Source organism: Lytechinus pictus, chromosome 15, assembly GCF_037042905.1.
Source record: "Lytechinus pictus isolate F3 Inbred chromosome 15, Lp3.0, whole genome shotgun sequence".
NCBI lineage: Eukaryota > Metazoa > Echinodermata > Echinoidea > Temnopleuroida > Toxopneustidae > Lytechinus > Lytechinus pictus.
Window position 1 is genome coordinate 12,893,103 of NC_087259.1, and position 20,973 is coordinate 12,914,075.

General features: G+C 36.9%; 1 protein-coding gene across 2 annotated transcripts in view; it reads left to right on the forward strand.

Annotated features, from left to right (window-relative positions):
* Positions 1-20,973, forward strand: part of LOC129277301 (hemicentin-1-like) — a 90,102-nt gene that overhangs the window by 20,684 nt on the left and 48,445 nt on the right. For both annotated transcript variants that reach the window (XM_064110780.1, XM_064110781.1), the window contains exons 9-21: positions 2,158-2,284; positions 2,781-3,047; positions 3,686-3,955; positions 9,712-9,894; positions 12,973-13,068; positions 13,761-14,039; positions 14,818-15,075; positions 15,463-15,741; positions 16,334-16,606; positions 17,303-17,578; positions 19,175-19,444; positions 19,864-20,011; positions 20,423-20,550. In XM_064110780.1, the coding sequence (XP_063966850.1) occupies positions 2,158-2,284; positions 2,781-3,047; positions 3,686-3,955; positions 9,712-9,894; positions 12,973-13,068; positions 13,761-14,039; positions 14,818-15,075; positions 15,463-15,741; positions 16,334-16,606; positions 17,303-17,578; positions 19,175-19,444; positions 19,864-20,011; positions 20,423-20,550 (2,854 nt within the window). The remainder of the gene's footprint in view (positions 1-2,157; positions 2,285-2,780; positions 3,048-3,685; positions 3,956-9,711; positions 9,895-12,972; positions 13,069-13,760; positions 14,040-14,817; positions 15,076-15,462; positions 15,742-16,333; positions 16,607-17,302; positions 17,579-19,174; positions 19,445-19,863; positions 20,012-20,422; positions 20,551-20,973) is intronic.

A 20,973-nucleotide genomic window follows, 5' to 3' on the forward strand; every position in this document is an offset into this window, starting at 1 on the left:
CTGGTTAGAGATCCTGTGAACAGACATACCTTGTTCAGAAAGTGTCATGTTTGCTAAGTTGGTGTACCTTGTAAAATGATGAATAATGGTACCAACAAATATTATGAATTTGATTATTTAGGAAATATCTTTGTGTGCCACTTTTTTTTTTTGACCAATAGACTTGTGTAGTCTTCAACTGTGCTTCAACAATTTAAATGATGGCTTAATTGTGCATGACCCATTTTTGATCCAGCTAACTGGAGAGTGTATTATTATGCAGCCGATATTACTCGTGAAAATAATAAAAATAATCTATAAGAATTTACTTTAACCTACGGCTTTTAAAGCTTTTAAGTCAAAAGGCCGAGTTAGAATTGGAGTAAAAACCTTCTTCAAGAAATCTGCACAGCTCACTTCCTTTATGACCCAAATGCAGTGGCTTGAAATGATCTTTGCAAATTTGTCAACGGAAATCTCCAGGAAATTCAGAATCATGATTTATCCTTTGTGGCATGAGCCATTGCAGTTTTGGACATACTCCAGAGTTTATCATATTGGATGATTCGATTTATTATTTTCAATTGAGTTAGGGAAGGCTGGTTATGTCCGGATTTCAAAGTAATGTGGTATGTCATTTCATTTCCTCTGGTGGAAAGATAGATATAATGAAATGATATAAACAGGGGATAAGAAAACAAGGGATTATGGTTGGAAAAAGGGGGATGGTTAAAAGAGGAAATAAGGAACCCGACAATTGACAGTTGAGAGATACAAGAACCTACATGTAGATGATTTGAAATTACTTGAAACATTGAATGAATGCCAGATGTCATTTTTCATTTAGTAATTGCCAAGTTATTCTGGCAGAATAATCAGATGTATGATTATGGTATTACAGCTAATAGAAATGTTTGTTTTGCTGGTTCATGGCATAGAGTGATACATTATCAACCACTGGGTCATTGACCCTTATAATATCACCCTGTTAGATTCAAGATGAATATGTTGAATTTGTTTTTTTCTTATGTTCATCTGAAAAAAAATACATCTGAAAATACAAAATGTGTTGAATAATTATGTAACATTGACTGGTCTTGAGGGGAACATCTAATATATTGCCTGCGACAGAATCATATTCGCCCAAGTCTTTAGACAAGGGCAATATGGTTCTTGTGAGGGCAATATATTTGATGTTCCCCAAAAGAGGAGCCAGTCTATAACCTAGAAGAGAGAAAATATAATATGATATTGACCATTGCGAAAACAGAGAGCGCAAAATATGGAAACTTATTCCCGTAAAGACAGTTGGTATAGGTAATGATTGATATTTTCATTGGGATATCTGTGTAGCTGATATTTGTGCTGAATGGAAAAAATTACAAAAATATTTATATTGATGAAATATTTTTGTGCATTGAAATTGCATTCATGCTGCTTTCATGTGAAACAAATAGAAGTTAAAATCCTAAACATTGCCCAGATTACAGTAGCTTTTAACAGTTGTCAGCATAGTTAACTTGCAAGTAACTTCGTGAAATGCTATTCTTGGGTGTGTTTCATTACTATTTTTGTAAGTGATTTTTACCATCAGTTGTTGTAAGCTACTGGGAATCCTGGCATATGATTGGCTGAGAGCAAATTAGTTGGTGAAAATCACTGACAAAGAAACTCTTCATGAAATGCACTTCTGGGGGGTGTTTAACAAAGATTTAAGTATGACTAAGGGGGTGTTGCAAGAAAATATTTGCAATTCTGTTGCAATTTTACAACTGATAGATCAATTTTAATTGTAGCAAATCAGATTACACTCCTCGTTTCAAGGAGCAAATTATCAATCAATTGCAAATTCACAATTACTTTCAAGACTTACAATTGATTTAAAGACCAAAATTGACTTGCAATTGATCGCAAGTTTCTTGCAACGCCCCATTAGAGTCACACTTAAATGTCTAGTTGCATGCTGTATAAAAGGCATGGCCGCATTGGTCAGATCATGCGAAGAGGACGCGCACTACTATGTATTGATCAATAAGATTGGGCATTGCATATCATGTACGCGTCAGCATTTAAGTGCGAATCTAAGTCATACTTAAAATCATTGTGAAACACCCCCCTGGACTACGTGTGTCACCTAAGCACTACCTTGACAAAAAAGTCAAACTGTGTTTCATCTAGGTGCGTCTAATGGCGAATGGATCCCTCGTTATCGAAGATGTCCATCCTGGTGATGCTGGTTCTTATCGTTGTCGGGCGTGGAATGAGGGCGGGGTCACAGAAGAACATGTCTTTCTTTATGTACAAGGTTTGTCCATGTTACTGAACATCTTAGGCTATGTGCATCTGTCTTGTTACTAACCTCTTTATTACCATATAAAAAAATTGTGCTAATCCTACTTGTTTTCATCACACTGTCTCGTATTCTAATTATTAATTTATGCCAGCCAGTAAATCTTTTTCATGTCATTATTTTAGGTTGTTGCTTAGTAAGCAGGTTGGCATATTCATACAATCATTAAAGTTTTTGTATAATATGTAGTCAGCTAATGTGTACAATTGCATTGAATAGAAAATTTAAAAGGTACTGAAGGCAAAAGCAAATACATTTTAATGGTCAATCATTTATAATCTTGTTTTTTTTTATGATGAGTGAATGCTGTCTGCCGGAGTTGTGGTTATTTTCAAGATCATTCCTTAGCATCATAGCATGTAACTGCATAACTTGCCATTACATCTTACTATCAGCTAGAGTACCTTGCTGTCTGACTCTTTACACTTTTTTGTTAATCATTCCTTTCCAGAGCTACCCCAGATCAATGCCTACCAAGGCAACGTGACCTTCATGTCCAGTCAGAACATCACCCTGCGATGCTCCGCCGATGGCTACCCGCTCCCAGAGCTCCGCTGGCTGAGAGACGGCCAGGAACTACCCATCGAACCAGGACCAAGGCGTAGGGAAATCGTCCATCGCATTGTCAATGCTTCAAGCTCAAGCCAGGGAGTATACACCTGTGTGGCAAGCAACACGGCCGGTTCAGACCTGCTCAATGTCTATGTCACGTACCAGGGTAAGAACTGATTTCCTCAAGGTCAATACCCATACCTCTCCAAGCCCGGTACATCTCTCTCTAAAACTTTTTAAAACTTTAGAGATTAAAGGGTATCAATCTACACATGTTCATCATTAAACAGGAAATCTGTCTCAATTATGGTTGAATTTAATAGATGTGAAAAGATGAGGGGATTCGGTCATTGGAATTTTAGCCATTTCCAAGAAGAAAAAAAATGTATTGTAATCATTTTCGATCTTTATTTGAATTCTGAGTGCAGACCATTACTTCTATAGGGGCCTATGAATACAAGCTACACTATTCTTTCGACCCATCCATTCATTTTTCACCACTGTAATAAAGTATCCTGGATTAATCTGTATACTTGTTTGCCAAATTTATGATTTCTTACTGCAGATTTGTGATTTATTTTTACATTCAACTGATATATTTGAGACCATGAGAAATGGATGAACCATGTCAGAAGTTCATCCAGAGAAAGGTTCATCCTGTTGTGCCTGATACAGTGGTCTAGTCTAGGCAAAAATCCTCAAGGCCAAGGCATGCTCAAAGTCAGGCATTGAAAGAAATGGCCTGCATGCAGAGTACTATTGTATCGTCACTGATTTGCCCTTCTCTCGTCTCTATCACTCCAGACCCTCCTCGCATCCAGATGACCCAGTACCGTTACCTGACCCCACCCAGCCAGAAGGCAACCCTCTCCTGTCCGACCACCGGAATACCCCCTCCAGAGATCACGTGGTTCAAGGGCGAGAGAGACCTCGGTAGGGTCACTTACACCAGGATCTGGCCCAACGGAGACCTGGACATCATGGGGGTCCAGGACTCTGATTCTGGTTCCTACACCTGCATGGCTTCCAATGACGCAGGTTTCGACACGGAGACAGTTCATCTAGAAGTTGGATGTAAGTAATCAAATCAGTTATCTTTGTAGGATTTTCAAGGCAACTGTGCTTATAAATAATATAAAAGGGAAGCATTTGAATATTGTTTCCAATCTTCTGTGTTGTAATTCTTATTCCTGATTGTTTTTACATGTTCAGAAGAAAAGGCTTTTAACCTCAAGGTTTGTTGATATTTGGTAATTTTTTTGATTTATTTCTGTTTGAGTCTGTTGTGTTGTGACTGGTTCACCTGTCACTTGCATCATGATTTTTTCAGATTCTTGAAATGACTATGTTTGGTAATGTTTCAATCCACATTTAGTAATGTTTGAATCCATTATATATTCATATAATTTGAAAAATGTATATTATTTTCTTGAATATTATCCAATTGGATGGATTTTAAGTTGTAAAACTTTCTTTTTAAATATTATTCTTGAAAGTGTCCAGAAGTTTCATAAAACCAATTCAGGAGCATTAAAGTGTAGTTGTAGAAAATATTCATGCAAATGCATATTAGTAATGTTTGGCATATAAGGATCAAAGAAGAAAAACACCGATTGCTAGTGAATATTTAGCCAAAGCAGAGTGTGAGTCCTCAAAATTCTTAACAAGCCCGAAGGCATCACTAAACCTCCTAATGACCCCAGATTGAGGGTAAGCCGGATTTGTGGAGTGAACTCTCCGATCGATTGGAATCACGCTGTGGGAAAGTGACAAGTCATGACCGCCGAGGAGATAATTAGAGCGTTTATTAGCCCTAATACCGGCTAAGTAGTACGTGGTGACTTTCATTTCCTTCTCTTTAACCACCAACACTTTTAGCTCCCTAGCTGCGCCCCAGAGAGTCATTGTAGAGTCTTGATAGTTTCCTCTAGCTGCTTTGGGCCAATGTTTCTGTCTGGACACTCAGTGCCTCTGACTGTACACTGTATATGAACTTTTTTGCACCCGTTTCTGTACTTTATTAACGGACCTAGTGCCATAGTCACACTTTCACAACTGACCCCAGAGTGACTTGACTATGTTATATTGTTTCCTACGACATATCATTAGCCTGTTCGGAGTTGGATGTGTCGATGTGACTGAAGCCTATGTTTAGTGTAATCAATGTAGACAAACTAAATCTCTTTTCACATGGGTGGGTCTGCACCAGGTTCTTATCTTACAAACAGTTGCAATTGATTGTAAGATAAGAACCTGAAATTAGTCTTAACTTCTCTGGAATACACAAGCAAGATCTCAATTGGAGTTTGATTTTTAACCCATCAGTGCCTACTTTAAGCCAGCATGATGGTTTTCAGTGCTGTTGAATCAAAGTGTAATATCTGTCAATACCTTCCGTCACACACTGGGAACCTGCACTCTTAGCAGCCGGCAAGAACTCTTTCCCCATATGATGTAAACTTGTCTGTTTTTGACAGCTTCATATGACAGCTTTGTGTAGTATACTGTACAGTCACAAGGGGCCACTCTTTTCCTGAAGTCACTGCTCTGTTACATGAGTTGTGTGTTGCCAATTTGTAGCGAGAGATGCAAACTGTCAGTACCGACACTTGTATAAATGGTTAATTAGTGCTTGCTGCCTTGCATGATTAATTTATTAGTCACTCTGACAGGATATTAAACAGAAAGTGATGTTTCTGCTCGACTGAATAAATGAAAATTATGTATTTCCAATATGAAGGTGTTGATTTTTATTAGATTACAAATAAAATTGGTAGATTTTTGCTCTGAATATTGCAAATAAATAAGTAATTATAATTAGAAATAATGGCAGCTTGGAGGTTGTCGTATATTTTGCACATTCACAATAGTTAACATGATATAATTCAGATTTTATGATGACTTTTTAAATGTCAAAAAGAACAAGAGTAAAATTTTATTCACATCTTTAATGAGCTTGATCTTAACTTCTTAATCAAGAATTTAAATGCATCAGTATTCATCAAAATCTGTCACTTCTACTTAAATTTTTGTTTTGACTGACTTTTCGTGGTGCACCCTCGCCCATGCTATATATGGCAAAGCATCATGGGAGGGATCATGTGTCGTCTTTCTTGGTAATGCTAATCACATAGGGAAGAGATGTCAGTGAGATAGATCCACTGGCTCAAAGCTGTCAGTCAGACCTCTACTGATGACGAACTCCCTGTCTCGTTCCTTACCCATCCCAGACCCTGTCTGCAGACTCATAGAGATTTATTTGTTTAAAGCCCTAAAAATATTTCACATCCAACTGTTGCCACATTGGAATGTAAGGCAATTAGTTTTTAATAATATGAAGGTTATATTATTTGAGGTGCAGAATGCTTCAATATATTAAAAAGATATTAAGTGTAGGAATTTTGAATGGTAAAATATGAAAACAATTAATGTAGAAATATTGGAATCCCCTCACTTGAATTTCCCACTCAAGTCTTGAATTTTTTTAAATCCCATATGCCCATGCCCAGTCCCCTCAAACTTTGTGGCTCATTACAGCACTGCGTGCAAAGAGGGGTAGAATCAAACTCTGTTAAAGTTTCATTCATTTTTATTCATTGACAAATTAGGGTCCGTTCCAGTAGTCTATACATACATGTACCTGTGCACATTTCCTGTAGGGTTTCAGACAAAATTTTCGTAGTGGATGCCCCCCCCCCCCCCTCATGGGCCAAGCCCTAGAGTGGTTTGGTTTGTGGTATTATCTATCATGTGATATTGATAGTTTGGGTTATTTTAGGAACCAATTTGTTTTTGCATCCATTCTGTTTGAATTCTAGATTCTTAATCAATTTGGTATTTTCACCTATTTATGCATATATTATACATTTTAGATAAGATGATCAGTTGATTTTTATTTTTAATTGGTATTATTTGTGCCTATATATAACATTTTACATGAGACTTTACAAGCTCATTATAAAAAATTTAAATTCCTTTAGGAGACCTACATGTATTTCCGGGTGTTAGGACACATGTGTGCTTTAATAGAAAAATGCCAAAAACTGAACTTGCCCTAAAAATATTGAAAGCACTGCCTGAAACTTAGTCATTCGGTGTCACATTTCTTTAAGACAAACATCTTGTCTAAAAAGGCTTTTTGATCCTGTTTTATGTTTGATTTAATTCAAGCATGACTTTCAGTCTCCGTTGACATTTCTTTATACTTCTTGTCGGGTGGGTGCGGAGGACGAGAATCGTTTCCCCATTGCATGATGGGATGCAAACATTGTCTATAGGAAGTCAAGATTAGGCTATCCAGGTTTGTTATCTTCCAGTAAATTAGGTCAGGTATAGACATGACCCACTTTGTCATATCAAGGCCGTGTTTCATGAAGCAAACTACGGTTATAAGCCACTGAAACCCTGCAATTTGATTCGCCTATAGATACAAACTTTGGTAATGAATTCTTGGATTTGTTTTTATGAAACAGGGGCTCTGGATTGTTCAGTAATTCAACAAACTTTTATTCTTATACAAGATTTTCCTTTGCAATAACACTTTTTTTCTTCATACAATGTATTTGATACTCCTGTCAGAATTGTTTTATACACTTCTGTCTTGATTCATATAGGCTGTTTTTCTTAAAATTATCTCCAACATTTCGCTCTAAGCTTTTCATTAATTTTGACCTATATATATTGGACTTCTGTATTTGCTTTTCATTTCAATTGTTAAATATAAAGATACTATTGTTAATGAATTTCATGACGTAATTCTTCATATAGTAAACATGAACATTTTCTTCCATTTTACAAATTTCTTCATTTTTGTAAACATAAATTCATGTAGAATCAATACTTGTAATAAAGAATATCACTATACCAGTTAGAAGAAAGCATAGGTCCCTAATTAAGCAAAAGCTTGTGACAAGACACATCTATTTGGTGTACACTTAGATGATATTGGATATTGAGAATGTTGTAAGATAAAATGCAAGAACCAGGACAATGCCATAATATAGATCTTTTTTTCCTAAAGCCCCAATCATACTTATTCAGAATCAGCAGGAATCAAGCAGAAGCTGGAACGAAAAAAATCTAGAAATTTTGGGAGGAAATTATGAATTCACCAAACTGGAGTTTAAATTCAGTAAATTGACCTGATGAAATCATCATACACAAGTCAAAATGAACCGCAATGGAGTCAGATTGATAATTCGTGCTACATTCTTGGACATTCTGGGCGCATTCTAAATATTCTGACTGCATTCTGAGTGCATTCGAAATATTTTTGTCATTTCTTTTGGCCGTCCCGAAGGTTTTGGTCATGTTCAAAACATTCGAGGGGTATTTTCGAACGGTGTTCGAAGTAGATTTAAATGACCAACTGGTGGTCGAACAATAGTCCTTTCATTCTGGCCAATTCTGCTTGATGGGGGCTTTAGAGATCTCCATGCATTTCATCCAGGGGAAAGAAGCTTTGAGAAAGCATTGCAGTGAAGGAAAATTTCTTTCTGATCTGGATGGAACTGATTGTAACCAGTCCTTGTTTTTACAATTTTGTAAAGTTCAAAATACCGTAGAGTGATCTGGAAAGAATTTATACCTTTCCTGTTACATGATGATATCATTCCAGTCTGTTTTTAGTCGTTGGTGACCGCAGAATACAAATTGTTTCAAGCCACGTACTAACAATCGTAAATTGTAACCACATATTTGGAAGTGATGAAATTGGCTTCAGTGTCATTTGTTAAAGGGCAAAACATGTGACCAAATAAGAAGTGTAAGTTTTCTATTTCCACTAACATTTGGCAAGAGATGATCCACTTGTTACCCCCTCCCTTTTTAAATACCTTTTCTTTGTTTTTTACTTTTTTTATTTTTTTTAATTTATTTTTGACTGGGGATTGAATGCTTGAAAAGGTATGCTAGGTACTAGGGGTTTTACAAAGTTTATTATCTCATTGTCTCACAATTATCCCACAGATGTGCCTATTTGTGTATTGATAATATATCTAAAATGAAGTTATACATGTATGTATAGTTTTTATGCACTTTGTCAGGATTCTATGGAATGTAAAATTCATTGCCCTAAATCGATTTTCTACTTTTTCTGAAACAAGCTACTCAGGAAGGACTTTTCCTTTAAAGGATACTACATCTGTAGTAGGAAGTGATTTGGAGCCATTAGTCTACTGAATAATTATTTCAATATATCTTTATTATTTTCCGCTCTCTTTTGTGCTAACCTTTTGTGTGTGTGTTTTGTTTTCTTTAGCATTCTGTTTTCTAGAGTTGTGCTGATATTTCCCTGTAAAGAAGTAATGACATCATGAAATGAACAATATACACGATAAAGTCTTCATTGAAAGTGCATGTATTGATATTTCATAACTGCAATTGTACCCCATTTCATGAATTGGATCTACTTTGTAATTGAAATGAAATTTATTTAACATTACCCATAACAATTCTGCAAAGTAATTGAAAATGAACGCTGCATGTACATGACTACATGTTTAAAGCTTGTAGTCTGTCCTGTCTGTCCTTTCAATCAATGCTCTTGTCAAATGAATAATGATAATAATAGCTGGATTTATTCAGCTTTTTTTGCCAGAGGATACAAAGCGCAACTAATATTACCCCGGTTTTAGCTCGAGCTACCACTTTTTCAAAGAAGTGGCTATTTGCCCACACTTATTGATAGCTGCAACCTCTGCCTAGATTATAGGCTAATTCTTTGTTTTCATACCAGGCAATTCTGATTGGGGATTCTGCCTAGATCGGAAGACTTTCAGTGACTTTCATACTCATATTTATAATTATCTTTTCTTCTTTTCTTATCTCAGCTTCCCCTATCATCCTGCAACCTCCTATTGATCTTGGTGTCAACTACGGCATGAACGTCTCCGTGACTTGCATCGCCATGGGGCATCCCGTTCCTACTGTCACATGGCGCAAGGTCGGGCAATCACATCTTGCTGCCAACCCAAGGATTACCATGAACGAAGAAGGAAATCTATTCATCAGAGGTATGCATTTTCATTGTGGTGACCCTGTTTCTTTAAACATTTATGATATATTGGATGGATCACAATGGAATGTCAGAAATGAGTGGAATATTTTTGCTATTCCATGAAATAAAGTCATCCTATATTAATATTATCATCTATCCACCCCCCGAAAAAAAAGGGATAAATTTCATGGAACAAGTCATGTCACTCAGAAGCGGATCTAGAGGGGGGGTTGGGGGGGTTGCAACCCCCCCCAAAAAAAAAAATCCGGGGACCATTTTTTTAAATCTTATCTTTTTTTTTAAACTTGTAATTTTATTTTATTCTATTTCTATGTATTTATTTCATTTATTATTATTATTATTATTATTATTATTTCTTTTTGGGGGAGGGGGGGGGGGTTGGGCGAACAACAGTGCTTATTCCAAGGTCCCCAATTCTTTGTATCTGTGTTGTTAACTGGCCTTACATTGCAGGAAAATGCAACTTAATTTTACAAATTTTCATGGGTGTTAATTTGGCAACGACCTCTATACCAAAAAGAGTGGTGTTTTAGATGCAAGAAAACGCCATTTTCACACACAGATTTTCAAAAATGTTCCCTACTGTGGGAGGGGGGACACCCCCCTCCCACACCCTCCCCCCTCGCTCGCTCCGCTCGCTTGGACTCGGTCGCTACGCTCCCTCGCATACCACCCCAACCCCCCCCTTTATAAAAAGCTGGATCCGCCCCTGTCACTTATTATGGTATCATGACTTCATGAGATAAAATTTGGTCATTGACATGCAAATTACATGTAGTTTATTATGACGTAATTGAGTGTCATTGTGCTCTAAGCTGCGCATTGCATTACTTTCATTGTTTTATGTGTTGTATATTTCAGGCATTTTGCGCATGCGCACCAGACTGTTGAATACAGTCTCATGTTCAACAGCAATTTTTTTTACAGGAATCTATGGGATATTTATCAGATTTTGGTCCTTTTTGGGGATACGCTCTGGTATTGAATGGGCAATTGATGCAGGCCAAAATATGTGTTTTAATGTATCGCTGGAACACTCTCTATAGATGATAATATTAATTGTTTTTTACAACATCCTGTTATAAGCTACTGATATAATGCATTTTGATTTGCTGAAGGCAAATTTACAGCATTTGTTATCTGTAACAAGTTTTGTGAAATAGAATCGAAGGCTGTAACATTGACTTGATTGTTTTCGACATCCTCATGCAATTCAATTTATGTTCAGCAGAAAAAAATAATAAAAAAATTTACATTTATACTAATATATTTTAAAAAGAACCTTTATTCCTGTGGAAAGCGTATATGTTTTCACATGATCATAATAGTTTCTTACAGGAATGTTATTCCAAAATTTTATACAATTGCATCAGATATCTTTGATTCTCACACCGTGTTATCTCTAACAAAATATTCATAAACATTCTACAAATTCATATTTTCTATTCTTATACCTAACATATATTGTCATTTTTTATGTTTGATTTTATTGAATACTACAAGTATGTTTTCTTTTAATTGGTTGAATGATCAGTGATGATGTAAATAATGAACGAACACAAATTAGAAAAAAAATCATGATTGTTAAGGCATATTTTTTCTTGATAGTATTGGAAAAACAGTTACATTTATTGAATAATGGAATATTCCAGAATTTTGTGGGTCAAATCTTTTGACCCTTTCTGTACAACATAGCTAGATAAACAAAGTGATGGAAGATCAAAATAACAAAGCTGTCAGCAAGTCTCTTACTGCTACTAGTTCTTATCCGAAGCAAAAACATGACACCTCTACTCTTCTGAGAAATCAATCCTTTTGGTGTACCTCTGTTGATTTATCCTTTCAATTATTTGTCACTAATTAATGTTATCTAAACCACATGGTGATTGTATGATGATTCCATTGTCCTTTGGTAGCTTTGCTGTCTCCATAGATGACATATGGTATTCTGTAGTCATGTGACTCATACCATACCAGGGTCATCACTGGTCGATGCCCTGCTAACCTCTCTTTCAAGGGTGAAGTATCATCACCCATTAACACAGTTTCATTTGATCAGTACCTGTAGATCTTGCATTAACACAATTTAGTATGAACCATGACATGCTAGTTTTATCTCGAATATATTCAGCTGAAAATTCATTTGATTTTATCATTTCTGGCAGTGTGTGCTGAAAAACAGCAACTAATTTAGAAATGTGCTGATTTATATGGCTGTTTGATGTCAATAGACATCAGGCAGTTTATTTTTCCTGAAATGTGGAAAGAAATTAAGTTCATAAGCGATAGCCAGTGATTTTATCTTGTTCATCTATAATGCCAATAAATAATGCTTCTTACAGATGACATGAGTAGGTCTTATGAAAATGATCTAGATTATGTTTTATTATGTCAAAAGTAATGTTATTGGGGTCATAGCAGAATTATTCCCCCTCTCATCCCTTAACCTTCTTCAATTTCATTCTTTTTCTCTCACCATCTTTCCCCCATTCCCTCTTTAAGTCTTACATCAGTTTCATGTTTATACCTGATTGCATTTTTTGTTGCATTTGTAATCATTTCATTTGTTGATGCAACACACTTTATTTTCAAAAGTTGATTTTTAAAATTGTATATTTATTTATCCTGTTGTATTTTCTAATGCAAATCTATTTATCTATTTATATATTGATTTTTAATGACATATAATGGTGTATATGTACATGTAATAAAATTTATGTTTCATTTTGTTCTATCTGTCCCATATCTTTCCTTTCTCACTTCCCCCTCTCTCTCTTCCTTTCTTATTGTCTTCTATTTCCTTCCATGATGCATCCTCTTCATAATCATCATTTTTGTGCTTTTGCTCACTATTTTTGGTACATAAAACAAATTTGATATAAATTGATAAACCCCTATAGGTGAAGTTTGGTACAAATATTGTCCACAGAGTTTTGATTTATGTTTTGAACCTTCTTAAAATCCCTGAGCAGATCATTTGACTTTATTTTGATGATATGATATTAAGCTGTCTTTTTTTTCTCCTTCCTTAATTTATTCATGAGTATCACCTCCTTTGTTCTCATATCAATAGACATGCAGGTTGAGGATAGTGGGACATACGTCTGTGTGGCTCACAACGAACATGGGTCAACGGAATCATCAGCCCAGCTAAGAATCACAAATCTTAGTAAGTATATGGTCATAGCAAACTGGACAACCGCAAAACCACCCACTTTACCCCGTAGTCTGAGCTCTGGTATAAGTCAAATTTAGGTCCAACTAGCGATAGCCAGTTGTGACACCAATCTCTAACAGTACATCAGCGCGTCTGTCATTCATATAAACCATAACCACCTTGGAGTAATAACATTATTTGTTTTATTTGCCTCTATAGCATGATAACAGAGTACAGTGAACATGATAAGCTTACCATCTTATCAAAATCATTACTTTACAGAGTTAATTTATGGCCTAATTTAAACCTGTCTTCAGAATATTGGTCCATGTATATAACCTTAAACATCATCTTCATTTTGACCCTGGTCATACATGTATGAAGACAGAACCTGCAAATGAAATGCAATATTCTTGAGCCGTTAGAAACAGACATGTTAGCTATTGCAATGGCCTAGATTCAAGCAGCAAACGTATTCTTCAGGGGATGATGTCTTACTTTTTCATTTCCTACTACTTGAACTGAGTGATGTCATATATCTATGCCGATGAGAATTGCTTTTAAAAACATGAAGCATCATCACAAGGCTTTTGCTTTAGTGAATAACCTTGCAGAGTTCTTCTCTCATTGTTTTTTTGGGGGGTCAGATCTCAGGCACAGTTATTTAGGAGTGATGAATTGTATTTCTTTCTTTCCACTTCCAGTCCAGCCCCAGATCAGTGCCACCAGCCAGGAGGAGGTGGTATTAGTCGAAGCGGATGTGGTCGTACGGTGCAACGTGATCGCCGGCAACCCACCACCGACGGTAACTTGGTACCACAGCAAGGAGAGACTTTACCCGGAATACAGCCCACGTCTCGACATCTTTCCTGATGGTAGCCTCGGAATAAGGGGCGTGGTCATGTCCGATGCGGGCAACTACACCTGCGTAGCGGAGAATGCTCTCGGAAATGATACCAGGACGACGCATGTTAAAGTTCATGGTAAGACCCAGGGAGGGGATTTAGTGAATATGGTAGTGAAGTTAAATTTGGGATGTTGATGATGAGTTAGTTATAGTGATACTTGTGATGGTAATCATATTGATATTGGAAGTGATGATCATGTTTTTGACGAGGAGGGAAAATAGGAGGAGAACAATTATGGTGATAATGATGATGAAGATGTTGATTGTGATGATGATAGTGACAATGATGATGATGGTGATGATAATGATGGTGAGGATGATGATGGTGATGATGATGATGGTGATGATGATAGTGATGATGATGGTGATGATGATGATGGTGATGATGATAGTGATGGTGATGATGATGATGAAGATGATGATGATGATGATGATGGTGATGATGATGGTGATGATGATGGTGATGATGATGATGGTGATGATGATAGTGATGGTGATGATGATGATGAAGATGATGATGATGATGATGATGGTGATGATGATGGTGATGATGATGGTGATGATGATAGTGATGGTGATGGTGACGATGATGATGGTGATGATGATTAGGAGGAGGAGGAGGGAAAGCGGATAGTTAAGATGATGATGAGATAATGATGATTTTGATGATTGAAGCGGTAATGACGATTGAGGTTACGTTGACAATAAGGGTGGTGGCAATCATCTTTTCAATAAAGGCGGTTGGGACAATGGTTATGATAAGTATAATGTTCAGGAACGTCAACCCGTATATGACTATGAATAGAATGCCTGTATTCTTTAGCTAGCAACATCATATCTATCTCTCTCTTTAGATAAACCAAGTATAACCCAAACAAATACCAGCTACACCGTTGTCCATCACGAGTCAGTGACGTTGCTTTGCCCTGCCGAAGGTTACCCCCCGCCGGTGATTGAGTGGATCAAGAACGGCCAGACCGTACCCAACCTAGGGATCCATCAGAGCGCCCTCACGCTAAACTATGTCACCGAACAGGACGCAGGCACCTACATATGTAGGGTGTCTAATGTGGCTGGGGTCTCAGAGATAGAAATAACACTCTTTATTTTAGGTAAGATAGAGAAGCGAGAGTTTATTTCTTTTTTGTCTTGATTGCCAATAACTCTGTAGTTGCAATGGGTGACAACATTTATGAAACTTGTTATATTAAAATGATGCATGAAGGTGTGTCTGCAAGACATGAAAAGATGCAGTGGATCTTGCCTTTTTCCTGTACATATCGATATTTTCCTGGTTAACCTTGTAAATGGATATGATCTTTGTAAGCATCATTATGATTAAACTAAAATTTCCCTCTATAACCTGAACTTTATAAAAATATTAGTTGTATATTAAAGAAAGTTATATTAGTTATTGCTTAAACAGAGGTTATATCTCCTGAATGCATTAGTTTGTATGGTTAGAATTAACAATATTTTTATTGTTGTTTTCTTTTCAGTCCCACCTGTTCGTGTCGGTGTCGAGACCACCGGTGTCATCAATGTAACCCAAGGGGACAGTGTCACCCTCCCGTGCAATGTAAGGGCAAATCCCCCTCCTCAGATCACCTGGTTCAAAGACGACCTTCCCTTGCCAGACTCCGGGAGGAACTTCTACGTTAATCCAGACGGGGGCCTGGTCATTCAGCAGATGTCTATGGCAGAGGAAGGGCAGTATAGGTGTGTGGCGTCTAACATAGCCGGCAATGTCACCAAAGATGTCCGCATTACTATTCTTGGTGGGTGGTCTACTAATTCTTCTCTGCTTTCTTTCCCTGTCAGCTATCATGTCCCCTCATTTTTCTAGTCCTTACATATTTTATCATTCTCAAACAATATGTATTACAACCATTTGGTATCCATGGAAAATTGTTCTGATTAACTCTTCTTCTTATCAGTTTGATGGTATCATTCACCAATATACTTGACCATGGCCATGATTTTTTCCAATCATTCTATCAGGTTATGTTATGGCTTGATTCTGTCAATATGCTAATGTTTGGATTTGGAAGCAATCCATCTAGGATCCTACTGATGTTTGATCTTGTGGATTTTTTTTTCATATTTCATAATATTTTGCTACTGCATAAAGGAATCTAGTAAAGCACTTAAGGTGAAATTAAAATGTTATTTCTTCTACAGATATGTTAAGTTTTGTGTTCAATATCACATGTGTAGTAGGCTATCGAAACGCTAAGATAAGTTTCTACCTTGCATTTATCATCTTATCATCTCAGTAGCTGAAAATTTAGTGATAACTCTGATATTTTTCTTGTGTTGAGATCAAAAGTTTCATAATTTGTTATCTTATAATTACCTTCATTTTCATAGTTCCACCCAGCATCGAACCCGGTAACACTGAATACGAAGTAGTGGCCGGAGGCTCGGTCATTCTATCGTGCGAAGCCTATGGCATCCCCATGCCGGAGGTGGTTTGGCAGAAGGATGGGGTTCAGCTACCCAAAGCCACCAGGAATGCCCGCATCCTGGAAGAGGGCTCCCTCCAGATAGATGTCACCTCCGAGGATCATACAGGGACCTACACCTGTGTGGTGACCAACGATGCCGGGGAAACCAACAGGTTTATCACCCTTAGTATTATTGGTGAGTGTCTAAGAGGAGGAGAGGGAGGGGTTGGATTGGAAGTAATAGGGGAGAGAAAGAGAGAATGAGAGGTTAGAAAGATGGGGAGAGAGAAAAGAGGATGGGGAGAGGGGGGAAAGCAGGAGAGGAAAGAGAGAGAGAGCAAGAGAGGGGAAGGGATAAATGAAAGATGGAGAGAGAGCAAGAGATTGAAAGAGGGATGAGGATGGAGGAGCAATGATGGAAAGGAGGAGATTGAGAGAGATGAAAAGATATAGATGGAGAAACAGATCATTTTATTAATTTTTATTTAGAATTAGTTGTTAGAGATAGGAAAGTGTGAAAAAGAAAGAGAATCATTTGTAGATTCAGGAAATTTGTTGAGATACAGTTGAAAATGTGGGTGAGAAAAAAAGGAGAGATTGAATCCTGGCCAATTTAAGCGTTAGTCATAACCGTATCATGAAAAATGTACAGTTCAGAAATATTGTCTTTAAAGGGATGGTCCGGGCTGAAAATATTTATATCTAAACAAATAGAGTAAGATTCACACAGCAAAATGCTGTAAATTTGTTACCCGATTTTGATCAAATTTCCAGCATTTTGCTTTGTGAATTTTACTCTATTTATTGAGATATGAATATCTCCAGCCTGGACCATCCCTTTAATGTTATCAAAGGCAAATACATGTACTATGTTTCTTGTTCCATTTTTCAGTTCCACCAATAATATTGGATGGTCAGATACAATACACTGTAGTCACTGGTCAGGCAATAACTCTGCATTGCCCAGCCTCTGGAACCCCGCCCCCGACAATCACCTGGTCCAGGGAGGGCGTCCCCATTCCCCTCAACGATCCTCATTACGACGTTGATGACATCGCCGGCACTCTCACGATGTATGGCGTTGAGCCGACGGACTTTGGAACGTACAAGTGTGTGGTGCAGAACGAGGGTGGATCGGTGACTAAGGACATCAATCTGTCTGTCCATGGTATGATGTCATAGAGAATTTTGGTTTTAGAAGTTCATGGGAGGCAGAAGGAAATAAAAAATGAAAATTCATGTGTTATTGCATGAAATAGACATCCTTTGAAAAATTCATTCTGCCCCATTGATTGTGGGCCTGGGAGCAGCGCCGAATCGACGTTGCTCTATCCCTTAAATCGTTGACAACCAAACAGGGTAGTAGCAACTCCCATCTTTTAATGTCTTTTGGTCTGACGCAGCCAGGGCTTTAACTCACGACCTCCAGGTTGTGAGGCAGACACTACCCGCTGAGCCAACACACCGGTTTGCGCATAACTAAAGCAACACTAGGGCCCGAATTCACAAAGGTGGTTTTGAAAACCCACGGTTGAGTCCATGGTTTATGCAGATTTCCTGTATAAATTACGCTTAATTTAGCGCGTATATTAAAAAATGTCCAATGCTGATGCGCGATTTTGTCACAGTGCGCCAAATTGACGCCTGTTGCCGTGGTTATCCACGCTATTTTATTCATGTGTCCACTTTTTATTCATGAGTCCACTCTTCAAAGAGTGGACTCATGAATAAAATAGCGTATCTAACCATGGTAACAGGCGTCAAATTGGCGCATTGTGACAAAAGCGCGCATCAGCATTGGACATTTTTTATACACGCGCCCGATACGCACTAAATTAAGCGTAATTTATACAGGAAATCTGCATAAACCATGGACTCAACCGTGGGTTTTCAAAACCACCTTTGTGAATTCGGGCCTAGGAGATTGGTCATTTCTTATATCAGCCCCACAACTATGAAACAAACTTCATCTCGACATTAGGAATTCAACAACTTTATATAATTTCAAACTGAAATTAAAAACTTATCTATTCCAATAGTATGTACGGTACAGCATCTGGGAAGCTCTTGCAAAGCAATAGAATATATAGAAATAGTTTTTGCGCTATATAAATCCATTTTAATATTATTATTCTTAATATAAATAAAAAGGCCTCCAACTAGACTGCCTTCTCTTTGTATTATCTTGGATCGCTCAGATATTCAGTAAAAACAAAGAACAATTATCATTCTCGGTGACCTTGGGTCCCCGTTTTTTAAAAGTCTTTCCACAGAAAAAAAGGAAATTGATAATGTCTGCTGGAAAAGCCAATTTCTTGGCTTTTATGATTAGCAGATGTAGTAATTATATGTGCATACTTTTTCATATTATTGAAATTAAAAGCACTTATCACGTCCAACTACATATCTAAGCACTCTATAGCTGTATTATAACACCGGCATGTCAATATATGGTTTTCAGTACATATTTGTTTGACCTGCACCGAAGGTATAAATATGATTTTTAACTGGCTCAATCAGTTTAATCATAGCATATCCCTTAATTGACAGCAATTATTAGTCAACATGTGTATTAAGTGCTTTATAAATGTTGTGTATTTTTATATTATTATCATTATCATGATTATTATCATTATCATTATTATTTTATGCTTATTGTTATTATAATTATAATTATTAGTATTATTGTATTTTTTTATTTATTTTTTTATATTCCTCTTCAATACTCTGATGAATATTACTTCAAATTACTTCATTACTTCAGTTCCTCCCGATATCGAGGAAGTCGTTGAGGAGACCTTCAGCATCGTTGTCGGTGAGACTGTCTCTCTGCCCTGCGAGGTCAGGGGGAATCCCCCTCCAATGGTCACATGGTACAAGTCAGGCAATCCTATCTCGGTCAGTAACTCAATGGTCATCACCAGAGACTCACTGGACATCTATCGAGCTAGACCGTTTGATACTGGCATCTATCAGTGTGTGGCAAGCAACATTGCAGGCAACAGTACCAGGAATTTCAGGCTTGTTGTCATGAGTAAGTGAATATCATGATTTTTTTTAAGTGCCTTTCTTTGAGCGATGACCATAAAAATAGATGTAATGCATGTATCAACTTTAACCATATTTGGAGCTGTGTACCATCACAGTTCAGATGTGTATATTTTTTAGAACAGCTACACTATATAATTTCCAAAATATCATTATTATTGTATGGTTCAGTCAGGTCTCCAGTCTTTACAGTAATCCAGTAAATACTCACTACCAATTATTCATCAAAATGCTACATGTAGAAGCCGTCTAGAGCATTTGCTTCTGCTCAAAAACGTTCAGATTGCTATTGCGTGGCCATGTAAAAACAGCAAGTCAAAATGATGAAATGCTGCAGTGTTTTTTTTTGCGTATTTAATCATACATGTTATATGAACTTCTTTGTTGTTTTCTTTTATTTCTCAGTTCCACCCAGTATTCAGCCAGGGCCACCAACCCGTACGACAGAGGTTGGAAGTCACGTTGAATTAGAATGTCGGGCCGATGGCATCCCACTACCTGATATAACATGGTACAAGGACGGACAGCCCCTCGATACATTTAATGACCCAAGGTTTGTCGGTTTATTCATTTTTCTCTCAAATTATTCTGTAATTTTGTTTTGTAGGTAACCAAATACTTGTCTGAAGGTGTGGGTTGTGGTTAATGACCCAAGTTTTACAATAGATAGGCTGAAGATTCAAATTTCATTGTATGTTAGATTTCTTGAAGGTATCCTTTAGTAACCAAAGTCATTCTAAACTTTTGTCCAATATACCATCATTTTACATATAATTGTTTAACAGATTTGTTGCAAATGCAGACATTCTAATCACAATTTTAGTATATCTAGTGTTTTTTCCAATGCAATCTTTAATGACCTCATATTGTTTTGAATGGCTGTTATGGCATACTATGATTACCCATATAGACTAGATTGGCTAGAATTGATAGAGATATACTGATCTGAATTTTAAATGTGCAGGTTTCGACAGAGTGCCTTTGGTACCCTTCAGATACTGAACGTAGACCAGCAAGATTCTGGGGAATATGCCTGCTATGTCTCTAACGATGCCGGCAAAGCTTCCAAGTTTGTAACCCTAACAGTCAACTGTAAGTTATTGCTGCTCAGGCATTCATACTTTGTAGACATTTCAGGATTGAAGAGAAGATTTATAGCTTTTAAAGGGAGATTAGTGATGATGGTTGTGATGATTTTAATAATAGCAAAAAAGTGATGATGATGAAAAAGATTATGATGATGATGATGATAATGAGAATGATGAAGATGATGATGATGACGGTGATGATGATGATGAAGGTGATGATGATGATGATGATGATGGTGATGATGATGATGATGATAATGGTGATGATGATGATGATGATGATAATGGTGATGATGATGATGTTGATTATTATAATGACAGTGTTCATCATAATAATATTTATGCCAATGTTAATGATGGCAATGACAACACAACAAAAGCAATATCATGCAAAGAAATGTTTTATATACATGTGTTAATAACAACT